Source organism: Cryphonectria parasitica, assembly GCF_011745365.1.
Source record: "Cryphonectria parasitica EP155 unplaced genomic scaffold M406scaffold_9, whole genome shotgun sequence".
In the NCBI taxonomy this organism is placed as follows: domain Eukaryota; kingdom Fungi; phylum Ascomycota; class Sordariomycetes; order Diaporthales; family Cryphonectriaceae; genus Cryphonectria; species Cryphonectria parasitica.
In genome coordinates this window covers 1784854-1797050 of record NW_024468917.1, presented here as the reverse complement: position 1 = coordinate 1797050, position 12197 = coordinate 1784854, and the positions used below count along the sequence as shown (strand labels likewise).

Below are 12197 nucleotides of genomic sequence, written 5' to 3'. Positions count from 1 at the left end.
GGTGCTGGTCACGCCATGAGCGGCGTCGGCGTCCCCGTCAGCCAGGGTCCTCCGATGATGGCCCACCCGGGTTCTGCGAAGGCGACTGACGCCCCAATGCTGCAGGACCGGGCCGAGCACGACCATGAGAGCAAGAAGGGCAAGCATCACCACCACACCAAGGGCCGTGAAGAGGGGCGAATGGCTGTGGGAGAGGCCATGGTGACGGGTGGTGGGCAACATCAAGCTGCTGCCACCGGAGGAGCCATGCGTGGTGGAAAGCATCACGGCGGGAAGCATAATGGCGGCAAGCACGAGGGGAAGACGGGCGGTGGTAGTGGAGAGATGCCCGTGGAGAAGATGCAGCAGCAGCACCGCCGCTTTAGCACAGGAGAGATGCCAGGCGGTGCTGCTTTTGTTGGCGCTGCTCCTTCTGGAGGCATGAGGCACGGAGGAGGCATGCAAGGCAACATGCAGGGAGGCCAGCATGGGGAGACGCACGGCCATATGCAAGAGGGAATGAACCAGAGGCGTCATCCCCACATTCCCACAGCAGCAGGCATCGTAGCAGGCATCGTGGCAGGCGGTCCTGAACAAGCGGCTCCCACAGGAGGTGCGCACGGCGGCGAGCACGGAGGCATGAAGCACATGACGGGGCAGTCCCAGCACGAAGGAAGCGGCGGCCGAGGAGAGAAGAGATTCAACGCGGCTGAGGTGCCGCTGAAGTTTATTCCCAAGCAACAAAAGCGAGAGGCAGACGAGTCCGACGTGAAGGCTGTAGATCCTATCGTGGTCGACACGCCTCTGCCAACTTTCGCTCCGGGAAGGTTCCATGCAGCGAAGAAGGGCAACCACACGATCCACGGAGGCAGCAGCAGCAGCAGCAACGGCACAGTTCATGGAACCCAGGGTGGCAACGGCACATCTCATCGCCTCAAGCCCAGCCGTAAGGGCAGCCCGAAGAGCCTGACGCCCCTCGATGTGTTTTCGGGTATCAACAAGACTCCTGTTGACGTGAAAGACCCTCAGATCACGGACAAGGCCACGCTCATGGGCCGGGATGGACAGGGCGACTCGAATGGCGATGGGGGCGTCAAGACTGTGCATGAGTATCTCACGCTCACAACCAGCGTGAGGAAGTCTGATGGTGCTTAAACAGTCCATGGTGTCTTCGTCATGGCCTCGGAAGTTGTTAACACGGTACACGCACCCTATGGAAAAGATGGGGTTTGTCTTTCGGTTAGGGAGAGAAACACACACGACAACTCCTTCTCCCGTTTCGTCACTCATTTCATTTTCTACCCATCTTCTTTGACTCTTTTCAGACATCTTCGGATATCCACATTCTCTTTTGTTTTGTGCGTCTTTCGTTTGCTCGGTCCTCCTTTTTGTTGGCGCAGGGTGCAGGAGGCATATCTGGAATGGAGTAACCTTCAAGTTTCTCAGCAATACACATTTCCATCTAGCTAGAAATGAACTGTAGTCGGTTCCCGTGCAACTAAATTAAGGACGTTGAATATGGCATTGACCCAATCCCTTGTGCAGCAGTATATTGGTGACAAATCCTGGTTTTCAGTATTTGACAATTCGCTTCGACTTTGGCTGTGGAAGGTCACAATCATGGCAAGAGGAAAGAGAATATGTTTGAGTATAAGCATTCTTGCATTTGTCTTGTGGGAAAATTGGACACTGATTAAAGTGATGAGTTTTGTTGCAAATTAAGGAGTTTTCCGAGGCCGTTGCAGTGGATATTTGGAATTGTGTTTTGTCAGTCAAACGTCCACTTGATTCCTTTCCTTTTTCTTTCTTTTTTCTTCCTCACTGACTTTCAGCTACTCAGAATGATGATGAGACCCCCCCACCCCTCTCTGGCCAGAGACGTCAGGTTGCTAGACCTGATCCTCCATATCGTTAACAAGAGCACCGCTCATTCGTATTTGGAAATGAAGCTACACACAAATAAAAAGGAGTCAGACATTCTCGCCTGGGCGCGTTCTTCATCACAGTCGCAAGCTAGGTTGAAGGATCTCTCATAGGGCTTACTTTGCAAGGTATTACTTGGCAATGAGTCATCCAGCCCGTATCCTTCATAATCCGACCTACGCAGGGGCCTCGTCAAATTCCTTGCGATGAACATTCATCATCGAAGTAAGGAATATTAAAGCTGGCAATATATTGTTGATAGACTGCCAAAATTTTGAACTGCACAGCTCAGCAAGCTGGAGCGCAGTGCCAGGAGCATACTGTAGAATTTATCAAGATGAGCATGTAGTCAGCCAGTGAGACATGAGGTTTTGCTACAGGGCAGCTTTCATATCTTCCCAGCCGGAAACAGTCATATCATTGATCGATCGGTCCTCGACGGTTCGGGCAATTCCTCCAGCCCCGCTGAGTGGCCCCCAAAATGTCTCTCTATCTCTGCGTGCTCTTTCTCTTGTCTCAGCGTGCCACAGCCAACCAGCCACCAACAATGAGCTGCCTAACGCATTCAGTCTCTCACTGTGCAGTTTTCGGATCCTTCGGAAGGGCTTTTTCCTTGTGCTGCTATAAACGTCCCCACAGCCACAACAGAGGAGAATGCGAGAATGCGAGAATGACCTGTTAGTCCCAGCCCTTCTCATTCCACACAGAGTCCAAGAACGGTGCGGGCCAATAAGTTTCCGGGTGCACCACACCTCTGCTATGGGCGGCGAGCAAGGGAGGGAATCTCGTGCCGTCAGCGCTGCATCCGCGCGGCCTTAAACGGGAATAGTCCAAGGCACTCTCCTCCGTGACGCTTTTTTTCTTCCCACAGGAACAGACTTGCATTTGCGTTCAGGTGACATTTGTCAACGTGTGTAAGAGGGTGGGAGCGGCATCAGCTTACGCAGGCGAAGAGAGGACATGGTCCCATTTTCTTATCCCTCGCCCGAGCCCCCCCATCCGAACAAAGGCACCGAAGGAATCTTTCCAACCAAAAAAACAACAAAAAAAACAAGAAAACAACCTGTTCAATGTCTGTACACCCTTTTAACGCATACGATCTTGGTTGTTGTCGATCGACTTTCACTTGGGGCTTTTTCCACAGAGAGCACATCAACGGGATCTCTCTGCTGCAGTGACATTCATTTACATTCCGTAATCAGCAGCAACAGCTATGAAGCTCCCAGGGTCGCTGCGCGGGGCCGCACGAGAGGTTGCGAGGCGGGGTCCCATGCCGGTATGCCACTCGAGTCAATGGAAGTGCCATCCTGGTATTCCCTTCGCCGTGGTTTTCGCGATTCTCATTGGCACTGCGTTTATATATTGGCTATACAAACAAATTAAAAATCGAGAGGTTTGTCAAACCCACGAGAACTTGTGTGATTTATTTGTTTTCTTCTCTCTTCTCTCTGTCTCAGACCTCAAGTCAATGACTTCACGGGTTAACACTTGCCTTCTTCCCACAGGAACCCATACGACTGCCCTACAGGCTGACGTCTTTATTTCGTTCCATGAAGAGTAGGTTCTTCATCCCACAGCTCAACATGGCCACAAAATGGATCCACAATCTTTTGTAACGTCGAGAAAATACGCTGATCTCGAAACCTCCAGAGCCAGAACCCAATGATGAGCTGCCCATACATCATCCCCGGGCCAGGCGGCCCAACACTGAACTTCCTGGTTCGTAAAATGAAAACAAACAAACAATGGCTTTGCTGCCCGCCCGTATGAGAGGTCTTCTCATCTGCCATGCTTCGGACCCTTTTGTTGGCTGACAAAACAACACCGCTCTCTAGAGATGACGTTTTCTCCGATGAGGACATCCTGGGCGGGCATCCCGACCAGGGCCATGCCACATCCCGACCTGGCATCGGAGGCCGGATCGAAACCCGTGGCGGCTGTGCATTTCGCGTGATGATGGATGACTTGACGGATGAGATAATTGGCCTTGAAGCGGAGCCGCTCAAAGATGAGGGATCTTGAGATGATGAATGGACGTTAAAAAACGATACAGTTTCAGCGCAACATCGCTCACGAGGCGCACGAGCACCACCTTCGAGCTGGGATGGGGTGGAGGGTCAGCAGCGGAAGTATCTGTTTCTATACGGCAGGTAGAGTCGACGACATCACAGACGCCAGAGGGGAATGCCGCGGCAGCGATACGAAGATGAAGGATGAAGGCTCCAAATCACCTTGCACACGCCACAAACACACACATACACACACATACACACACACACACACGGGGACCATGGCCGATCCGCAAAGGATAGAACATGTGGGTCATGTGGACACGACACCGGCAACAGACCAGAAAACCAGTCTGGGGAAGCGAGCAGCACGAGAATCGGAGATTGCGGTGGTTCAAGACTGAGAGAGGCTTATTCACCTGCTTGGATAAGAAAGACAACCTCGAAGGCGAGAGGAGGAACGGAGATGCCCGTGCCCATATATGGCACGTTATGTACTTGAGGGCGCGTCGACCCAGATCCAGAAAGCTCCTCCTCTTTCCTACTCCGGCTTTTAATCGTACACCTTGGCAAGCTTGCTCCTCGCTCTCAACTTTGGTCCCCACTTCATAAAGACAAACGGGATCAGACTCAACGCCGTTCCGAACAACGCGAGGATCAGACCTGCATATTGGGACCTGGACAAAGCAGAAACAAAGTCAGCATAAAATAGCCTCCTCTTCACATGGACGAACAGGAGGGGGAGGGATGAAGGAAAATAACGTAATGTAATCAAAATATCATCAAAAAAATAACTTACCCAACATTCACAAAGAACTGCGTCGCAAACAGAGGCGTCACTGCACCCAGAGTGTTCCTCATCAACCCCTGGCCGGCAATGGCGCTGCTGGCGCTCTCACCGTAGCAGTCGGCCGTGTAGCTATAGGTGCTCTCAAACACAAAGTAGATGCCAAACGCGATCAGGACCAGGCCGACACACGGCCCCACCCAGATGAGAAAAGCGTACTGCGTGAAGCTGTAGATGAACAGGCCGATGGGCAGCCAGATGGCCCCGAACATGGCGCCGTAGAGACGGGCCTCTGGCGTGACCTTGGCATTGGGATCGGCAATAAGGCGATCGTACTTGCGCATCTGCAGGTGGTGGGCGAGCCAGGCCAGCGTGGTGCCCAGGGCCAGCGCGATATAAGGCAGGCCGGCCATGCCCGTCGACCAGCCGCGCTTGTCGGCAAAAGTAATGGAGATGACAGACAGGAACAGAAAAGTCACGCCCCAGCAAAAGGCGATCCACAGGCCAAAGGCCAGCACGACGGGCTCGGTGGCGAGCATGTGGATGGCCTTGACGGACGAGGCGCGGAGCATGCTCTTGATGTCGGGCGTGTAGATGTCGCCCTCGGCCACGAAGCGCTCGTCCCCTGTCGCCTTGCGCAGCGCCGCCGCCCGCCTGTGCAGGGCGACGCCGCCGCGCGTCTCGGGGAAGAACACAAAGATGCAGACCAGGAGCGGCACGTTGGCCAGGCCCTGGATGCCCTCGATCCACCGCCAGCCGATGGACTGGTCGATGAAGCCGGCGTAGATGGGCGCGGCGACGGTGCCGAAGATGGCGACCCACGAGAACATGGCCATGGGGCGGGACCGCTCGTGGGGCACGTACATGTCGTCAAAGGTGCCGCCCACCAGGATCGTGCCCACGCAGCCAAAGAGGCCCAAGAGCAGCCGCAGGCCGATCACGGTGCCGATGTCGCGGGCCAGCGCGAGGCCGATGAACAGGATACTGAAGCAAAAAAAGGCCCCTGCGTAGATGACCTTGCGCCCGACCAGCTCGCAGAAGGGGGCCAGGACCATGGGCGCGATGGCGCAGGCGATGTTGAAGGTGAAGAGGCCGAGCTGGCCCTGCTCCGAGGTCGCGTGCAGGTCCTCCACCATGCTCGAGATGCCGGAGCTGTACGCCGTCGTCGCGAGGCCGATGAAGAGCGTCATGAGGTTGAGCATCGTCGACACCATCGTCTTCTTCCACTTGCTCCACTCGTAGGGGTTCTCCTTGTCCCCGGTCGCGAAGTTGAGCACGAGGTATTCCTTGTCGTTGTGAGTGACGGCCTCGGTCAGGGTCAGCGGCATATCGATGTCGACTGTTGTGATTGGACCACAGTTGGGATCTATAGACTCGTTTTGTAGATCCACAAACTTTCCTCCTACAATGCGGCCCAGGAGCGGGAACCCCTTTTCGTCCCGCTTGACTTCATTCTCGTGGCCCGCAATAGAAAGGATATCGGGCGTCGTCTCGTCCGTCTCATCAATTATGGCACTGCTAGGTCTCGACAGTGAAGCCCGACGAGAAGGTCCCCTCGAAGTACCAGGGCGAGATGTGTAGGGGCTGGACAGCCCCGGGCTGCCTGGTCTCGACGCAGTGCCGCGGTAGGATGGTGCATAATAGGAGTTGGGTCTTGACGCGGCCAGAGAACCCGGTCTGGACGGAGGCGCTGAAAAGGAAGGGAAGTAGGATGTCATGACGGTGCGACACGCTTCTACATTAAGCAGCAGAAGCAGAAAGGAGAGGGATGGAAAGAAAGGGTGGGTAGGTAACACACAAAAGTGACCAGAGGAGAGGGACAAGAAAACCCGGAGAGACTACAGGACGGCGTGTACTCCATATTTACACGATTTACCACGTCCACGGAGGGGCAAAAGGAAACATTACGTGATGTCCCCGGTTTACATCTCGCCTTCTCCTGTGTCTCCAGGTCCGATCGTATTTGGGAACTATGGATTCACGTTGCATCGCGACGCGACGGGAATCTCTCCTCAGCCCATCAGGCCCGTGAGCAAATTCCACAATAGGCCGAAGAATTTCCTCGGTCTGGGTCCATAAGAGAGAATTTTTGGTTTTTCCACATCAAAGTATCTGGAAGAACGTCATAATCTGTCAATTGGCAGGGAGATTTGGTCAGTAGAAAACCTGATCTAAAATTTCGAGTCAGTGAATGAGATGATTTTTCTTGTTATTATTTTTCGGGCGAGGCGGAACGTTACCCGGAATGCCAAACCTTTCTGACCATGGGTTATCATCTTTCCACCCAACTTTGCTCGTGCACCTCTCTCTCCTCTCTGCAGATACGATATCCAACGCCTTGGCATGCACCTAACGTGACGAGGCAGGTAACCATCTCCTCATACAAACGCCTCTTGTCCCCTTTTGAGCCTCTGCCATACTGAAGCACAGCGCACGTTTGAGCCTCTGGCGGAGGTATATCGGGCCAGGCCGACCGAGCTAGACTATGCCCAATCGGCCCTAATCAGCAGGCTCATAGAAGGGAGAGGACGGTGGGAAAGGAGAGAGATGCATGAGAGGGTGAAGTGTACGTGGCATTCGGGGCGAATTCCATACGTTCAGTCTCTATTTGGGTCGCCGCGGGAAATGCGGCTCTGCGAGGATCCGATCCACCCGGGGCCGCGATGCGCTGGGTCTCGGCAGTCCGCCGAAATAGCGCTCTTGATAAAGGCCCATGACGTCTTGCCGCTGAAATGTTCGGTCAACGGCCGCAGTCTTTTGCAGCAAGTCTTGTCCCTTTGAGTCAAAGAGTTCCACCGCGGTCTTCAGATTCTGGCAAAGACGTCATCTGAAGAAAGAAAACAAAAAAAGCTTTTCAGGAAGATCTTCAGGAGATCATTCACCAAAAACCAAAGAAAGAGATTGTTTCTTCAGAGATGTGTCCTCCTCAAGCGCGAGACGAAACTTGTGGAGGTTCTCCTCCGTTGATTGAAATCGAAAACTTGGGAGCATTTCTCCTCCTATCAACCATACGCAGGGCTGTTCGAAGATCCTGCGCCTCATGAGAGTTAATTGGATAAACTTACGACACATGCCCAGATTTTCCAAACATCCGAGATGAGACCAGAGACATAAGAGCCCCACCAGCAGACTAGCTGTTGCTGCGAGCCTCAACTTTAAGCCACGTGCCCACTCCTACTCGTCCTCTTTCAGGCCGACCATTTCCAGGCTGACCTTCCACAGTCTCTCCTCGCCCTCCTGGTCAAATGCCCACCCCGCGTATCCAAGAGCCAGAGCTGGGTTGGGAGGGTCCACTGGCACTGGGCCGGCGACCGCGCAGTCCTCACAATACACACCACCCTTCCCCTCGAGCTCCCTGGCCGTGGCTGCCCAGATGGTCGTGGCGCATCCCTGGTCAGGAGATTTGGTGAAGTTCATGGAGGCCCTGTCCTGCTTCGCCGCCTCCATCTGCTCCTGCACGTGCTTTTGCAAGCCCGTAAAAATCCCACCGGGCATGAGGCTGTAGCCGTGTACACCCTTGCCGGCATAAAGCCGCTCGATATGGTTAGCCATCCAGATGTTAGCCGTCTTGGAGTTGCCATAGGCGACGTAGGGGTTATAACTCCCATCGCCTTCGAGGTTGATGTCGTCGAACCGGACAGTGCTGGCCCTGTGGCCTGAGCTGCTGACATTCACGACCCGGCTGGCGAAGTCAGGAGAGCCCTCGGCACCAGCCAACAGGAGACTCTTGAGGCACTGAAAGAGGTAGAAGTGGGCAAGATGGTTCGTGCCGAGCTGCAACTCGAATCCGTCCTGGGTGACCTCGCGAGTGGGGACGGCCATCACCCCAGCGTTGTTGATCAGGATGTTGACCTTTTGCTCCCGCCTCTTGATCTCCTCTGCGAACGTTTTAACGCTTGCAAGACTCGTGAGGTCGACGTCTAGCAGATGAAGTCTGTCTCGCGTCTCAGGGTCGTTCAGGATGGAAGCCAGTGCCTCCTTAGCACGGTGCATGCTGGCTGCTCTGGCCCCGCCGTAGACAGTTGCACCAGCTGCCACAAGAGCTTCGACCGTTGGGATGCCAAGGCCTGCGGAGCAGCCCGTGACGACCACGACTTTGTCATTGAGAGACCCGTCGAATCGGTTCTCATCTTGCAGAATCTGTAGGCCAGTTGGTCGAGCGTCGCCTGGGCCGGCGCGGACTTCGGGCCTGTGAACCTCGGCGTATCTTCCAGACATGATCAGACGAGTTGATTGTGGTAGTGCTTGCTGCTATTGCGCGAGATGTATGAAGGAGCAAGAAGTCAGCGGAGAGGAAAGAGTTATAAAGCTTGGTTTCGTGTGTAAGTCAGCGCTCAAGAGAACAAGTCGAACTGATCCATTTATACTTATGACCAAATATGACGGTCCAGCAGAGTCGAATGTCGATGTTGCTCACCAGCCATTGACGCTCATACTTCTCGACAGCCGCGGAGGAAAGACGCGGACATAAACGCTAGCTGCATTGGATTCCCCAGGCTGCCTGCCACCTGGAGGCGTGGGAACACATTCGTCGGATTTATGCAGGTAAAGACCGGGCTTGAAGCTTTTGTGCATATTGAGATCAGAGGAGCAGGTTGAGATGTTTATGGGGCCTGAGACATTGCTGAGTGATCTACCGTTTGGTCCAGCTGGACTCCGATCACGGTCAGACAGCCCATATCTCGAACCAGCGATACTTTGTAAAATGTGTATAGCTCAAAATATCACGATTTGGGGCCAGACAAGACTGATTATGTCGAGCATTTGGCGGTTTGGTTTGGCGGGGGATTTTGGTCAGCATCCTAGTAATGCTGATGGCAGCTTCGAGAAACCCCTGGTTTGCATTGGTTGCAGGGGTTGCCAGACCCCGCATGACAAATGGTCCCTCATGTGCCAGGCGGGGCCAGGGTTGTTGATGATAAGATCTAAGAAGCCCACCTTGAACTTTGAATAGAGACACCAAACACCAGCATTTGTGCAATCTGCAAAGAGAGACTATTCACCTGCATATCACCACACCACAAGATCATCGCTGGCCCACGTATCAAACAAGAGCGACACACCCTCCTCCAGAAGCAAACCCTTCAGCGCATCCCAGACGCAACCTCAAACAACCGTTCCCCTACCCTCCTCCGAGTCGCAGCCATGGCCGTCCAACACGTCGCATCCCACTCCGACTTCCAATCCCTCCTCGACACGACCATGTACGTCGTCGCCGACTTCTACGCCGACTGGTGCGGTCCGTGCAAGCAGATCGCGCCGCTTTACGAGCAGTTCGCAAAGGCATCCTCTGTCCCTGGCTACCTCGCCTTCGCCAAGGTCAACGTCGACCACAACAGGCAGACGGCCGCGCAGTACGGGGTCTCGGCCATGCCCACTTTCATGTTCTTCAAGAACGGGAAGCAGGTTGGTGTGAACGGCCAGCCGCTTATACGCGGCGCGGACGTGAGGAGCCTAAAGGCCGCGGTGGATAAGCTCGGCGGGCTCGCCAAGGAGAAGCACGCTGCTGGCGCCAAAGTGGGGGAGTAGAGGGCATGGCGGTTCCATCTACAATGGACCGACTACGTAAAGAGAAGCTCAATCACAGCCCACCATGAGTGGTTGGGCCACCAGAGAGGGGAGACACACCCCTTCAGACAGTGAACACCGCGGGACTTACCAGGGCCAGGGAAGAGTCCCGTGGTCAAGAGACTTGGGAAGAAGCGAGGAATACTTATTCCCCACAACCAGCTCGCAGGCATGGACTCATTGCCAATCTTTTTTGTTGGAGGGACTGGCAGATTACCAAATATTCTCTGCTTTACTTGTTCTGGGATTCTCTGGTGCGTGCTGCGGATGGTCTACTTCCCAGGTCTTCACTTTTAGAGACGGTAAACGACAGGCCTACGGATCTTGTTGGACTTTCATCGGGTATATTAGATGATGGTGCTATAATTATCGACCTTGAGCTTTACGAACCTAAAGTAGTACTATAGAAGAAGCAAGATAGCCTACTATAAGAAATTATGAAGAGCTCAAGATTGGGACGAGAATACGTACGTCGATAGCTCCCGAAAATTCAGCTAGGTGCTCTCTCCCGTACGCGAGCACATCCAATTTCTCAGCCAACCTTGGAAGTCGTCCCACAGCTCGTTCATAGCCGGATTGTGGAACGCTCATCCCGGTGTCATCATATTCAGAACCCAACAATGCATGCTTGGCCTTCTTGATGCCAAATACGTGCGGCTCATTCGCCCCGGATGCGGATCTTTTCTTGGAAATGGAGTTCATGTTGGAAGAGGATGTTTTTCTTTCTGGGAAAAACTTTCAAGGGAGGAATTAGCTCAAGCCGAGCATGTTTATACCTACACATCCAACCTCCCACCCCCCCCCCCCTTTTTTTTTCTTCTCTCTCTATTATTGGCAACCAAATCAATCTCCCCTGCTAATAACCCTACGCATAGATGCCTTCAACTGTTACAAGTATTGTAAATATGGTCCAGTCCGTTGCTACATCAACAGCGCCGACATGGGTGTCGGCAAAACAATCTCTGGCATGGCCACGATCTACCTCACCGCCAAGGATCTTCTGGAGCAACATGCTGCCGGACACCTCGACGCAGACCATGTCTTCTCCCTAAGCATGTGGATCACCAAGCCCGAGCTCGATGTCCAGAGCCTCAACGGATTTATACGCGCATTCAACATTAGAGGGCCTGCTCGAGTTTCACGTCATCACCAGCAGCTCAATGAAGACATACCCAGAGGGCGTGCACGTCATCCATACTCACCAGCAGTGGCTCAACCTGGCCTCCCTGCTCTACACACGGCGGCATGATCCAGATGTATGTTTCTTTGGTAGTCCTCCTGCCCGCATCCGGGTAGCGGCGATCTCGCAGAGACCAAAGTCCTGTCCAATGAAGGGCATTCCTACAAGGTATAAGGCGCACTGAGCTAAGCTGAAGCTATCTACAGTTGTGTATACGTGTGCTACTACTACCTAAATTACCCAGTGACGAAATCGAAGGATAGCAACGGCTAGCTGAGACCTGGGCAAAAAAGCAAAAAGAGATTATACTCGAGTATCAAAGGCTCAGGCCGGCTGTGGTCATACGACTATCAGCTATCCAGGAACGTGCGACGCGTCAGAGTCGGTATGCCCTGAGGACTAATACTAGCGAACGCCGGCAATCGAGGACATAGTGCTGCATCTTTCCGCACGCCGAGTTTTCGGCCCTGCACGGTCGCACTCGAATCTCCGACCTGGCTCATCCTCGCATGCCTGACAGCATCATCAACAACACCACGGGCAGGGAGTTTACGCCGAACCTGTTGATAAGCACAAAAACCCTACGAAGGGGTTAGGGGACCAGAACAGAGAGATGGCCACCATCATGTCCACCTGCGAGTCCATAGAGTCGTTCATCCCGAGGAAGGGACTTTGGAATAGCAGTAGATTGGGTTGTGCTACAGAGGATAAGTAAAACCAACCAGTTGGCTGAGGCTATTTGGGGGTGCTT

The 12197-nt window shown here is 53.8% G+C and overlaps 4 protein-coding genes across 4 annotated transcripts; 2 read left to right on the top strand and 2 right to left on the bottom strand.

Annotated features, from left to right (window-relative positions):
* Window positions 1–4464: 4464 nt before the first annotated feature.
* Window positions 4465–6559, bottom strand: M406DRAFT_64023 (uncharacterized protein; the record flags this gene model as incomplete). The annotated part of the gene is made up of 4 exons (XM_040924864.1): window positions 4465–4588; window positions 4711–6145; window positions 6215–6388; window positions 6493–6559. The coding sequence occupies 4 exons, from the start codon at window positions 6557–6559 to the stop codon at window positions 4465–4467; spliced, it is 1800 nt and encodes a 599-aa protein (XP_040771892.1).
* A 1313-nt stretch (window positions 6560–7872) lies between these two features.
* M406DRAFT_64022 (uncharacterized protein) lies at window positions 7873–9059 on the bottom strand (the record flags this gene model as incomplete). Its single annotated transcript, XM_040924863.1, has 2 exons — window positions 7873–8887; window positions 9043–9059. 2 exons carry the CDS (start codon window positions 9057–9059, stop codon window positions 7873–7875), a joined length of 1032 nt encoding a protein of 343 aa, XP_040771891.1.
* Window positions 9060–9843: 784 nt separating this feature from the next.
* M406DRAFT_334531 (thioredoxin I) lies at window positions 9844–10227 on the top strand (the record flags this gene model as incomplete). The annotated part of the gene is made up of 1 exon (XM_040920949.1): window positions 9844–10227. One exon carries the CDS (start codon window positions 9844–9846, stop codon window positions 10225–10227), a length of 384 nt encoding a protein of 127 aa, XP_040771890.1.
* A 14-nt stretch (window positions 10228–10241) lies between these two features.
* M406DRAFT_57077 (uncharacterized protein) lies at window positions 10242–10728 on the top strand (the record flags this gene model as incomplete). Its single annotated transcript, XM_040924578.1, has 1 exon — window positions 10242–10728. A coding segment is annotated over exon 1 (326 nt), but the record flags the coding sequence as incomplete, so codon positions are not given.
* Between the last annotated feature and the right edge of the window lie 1469 nt (window positions 10729–12197).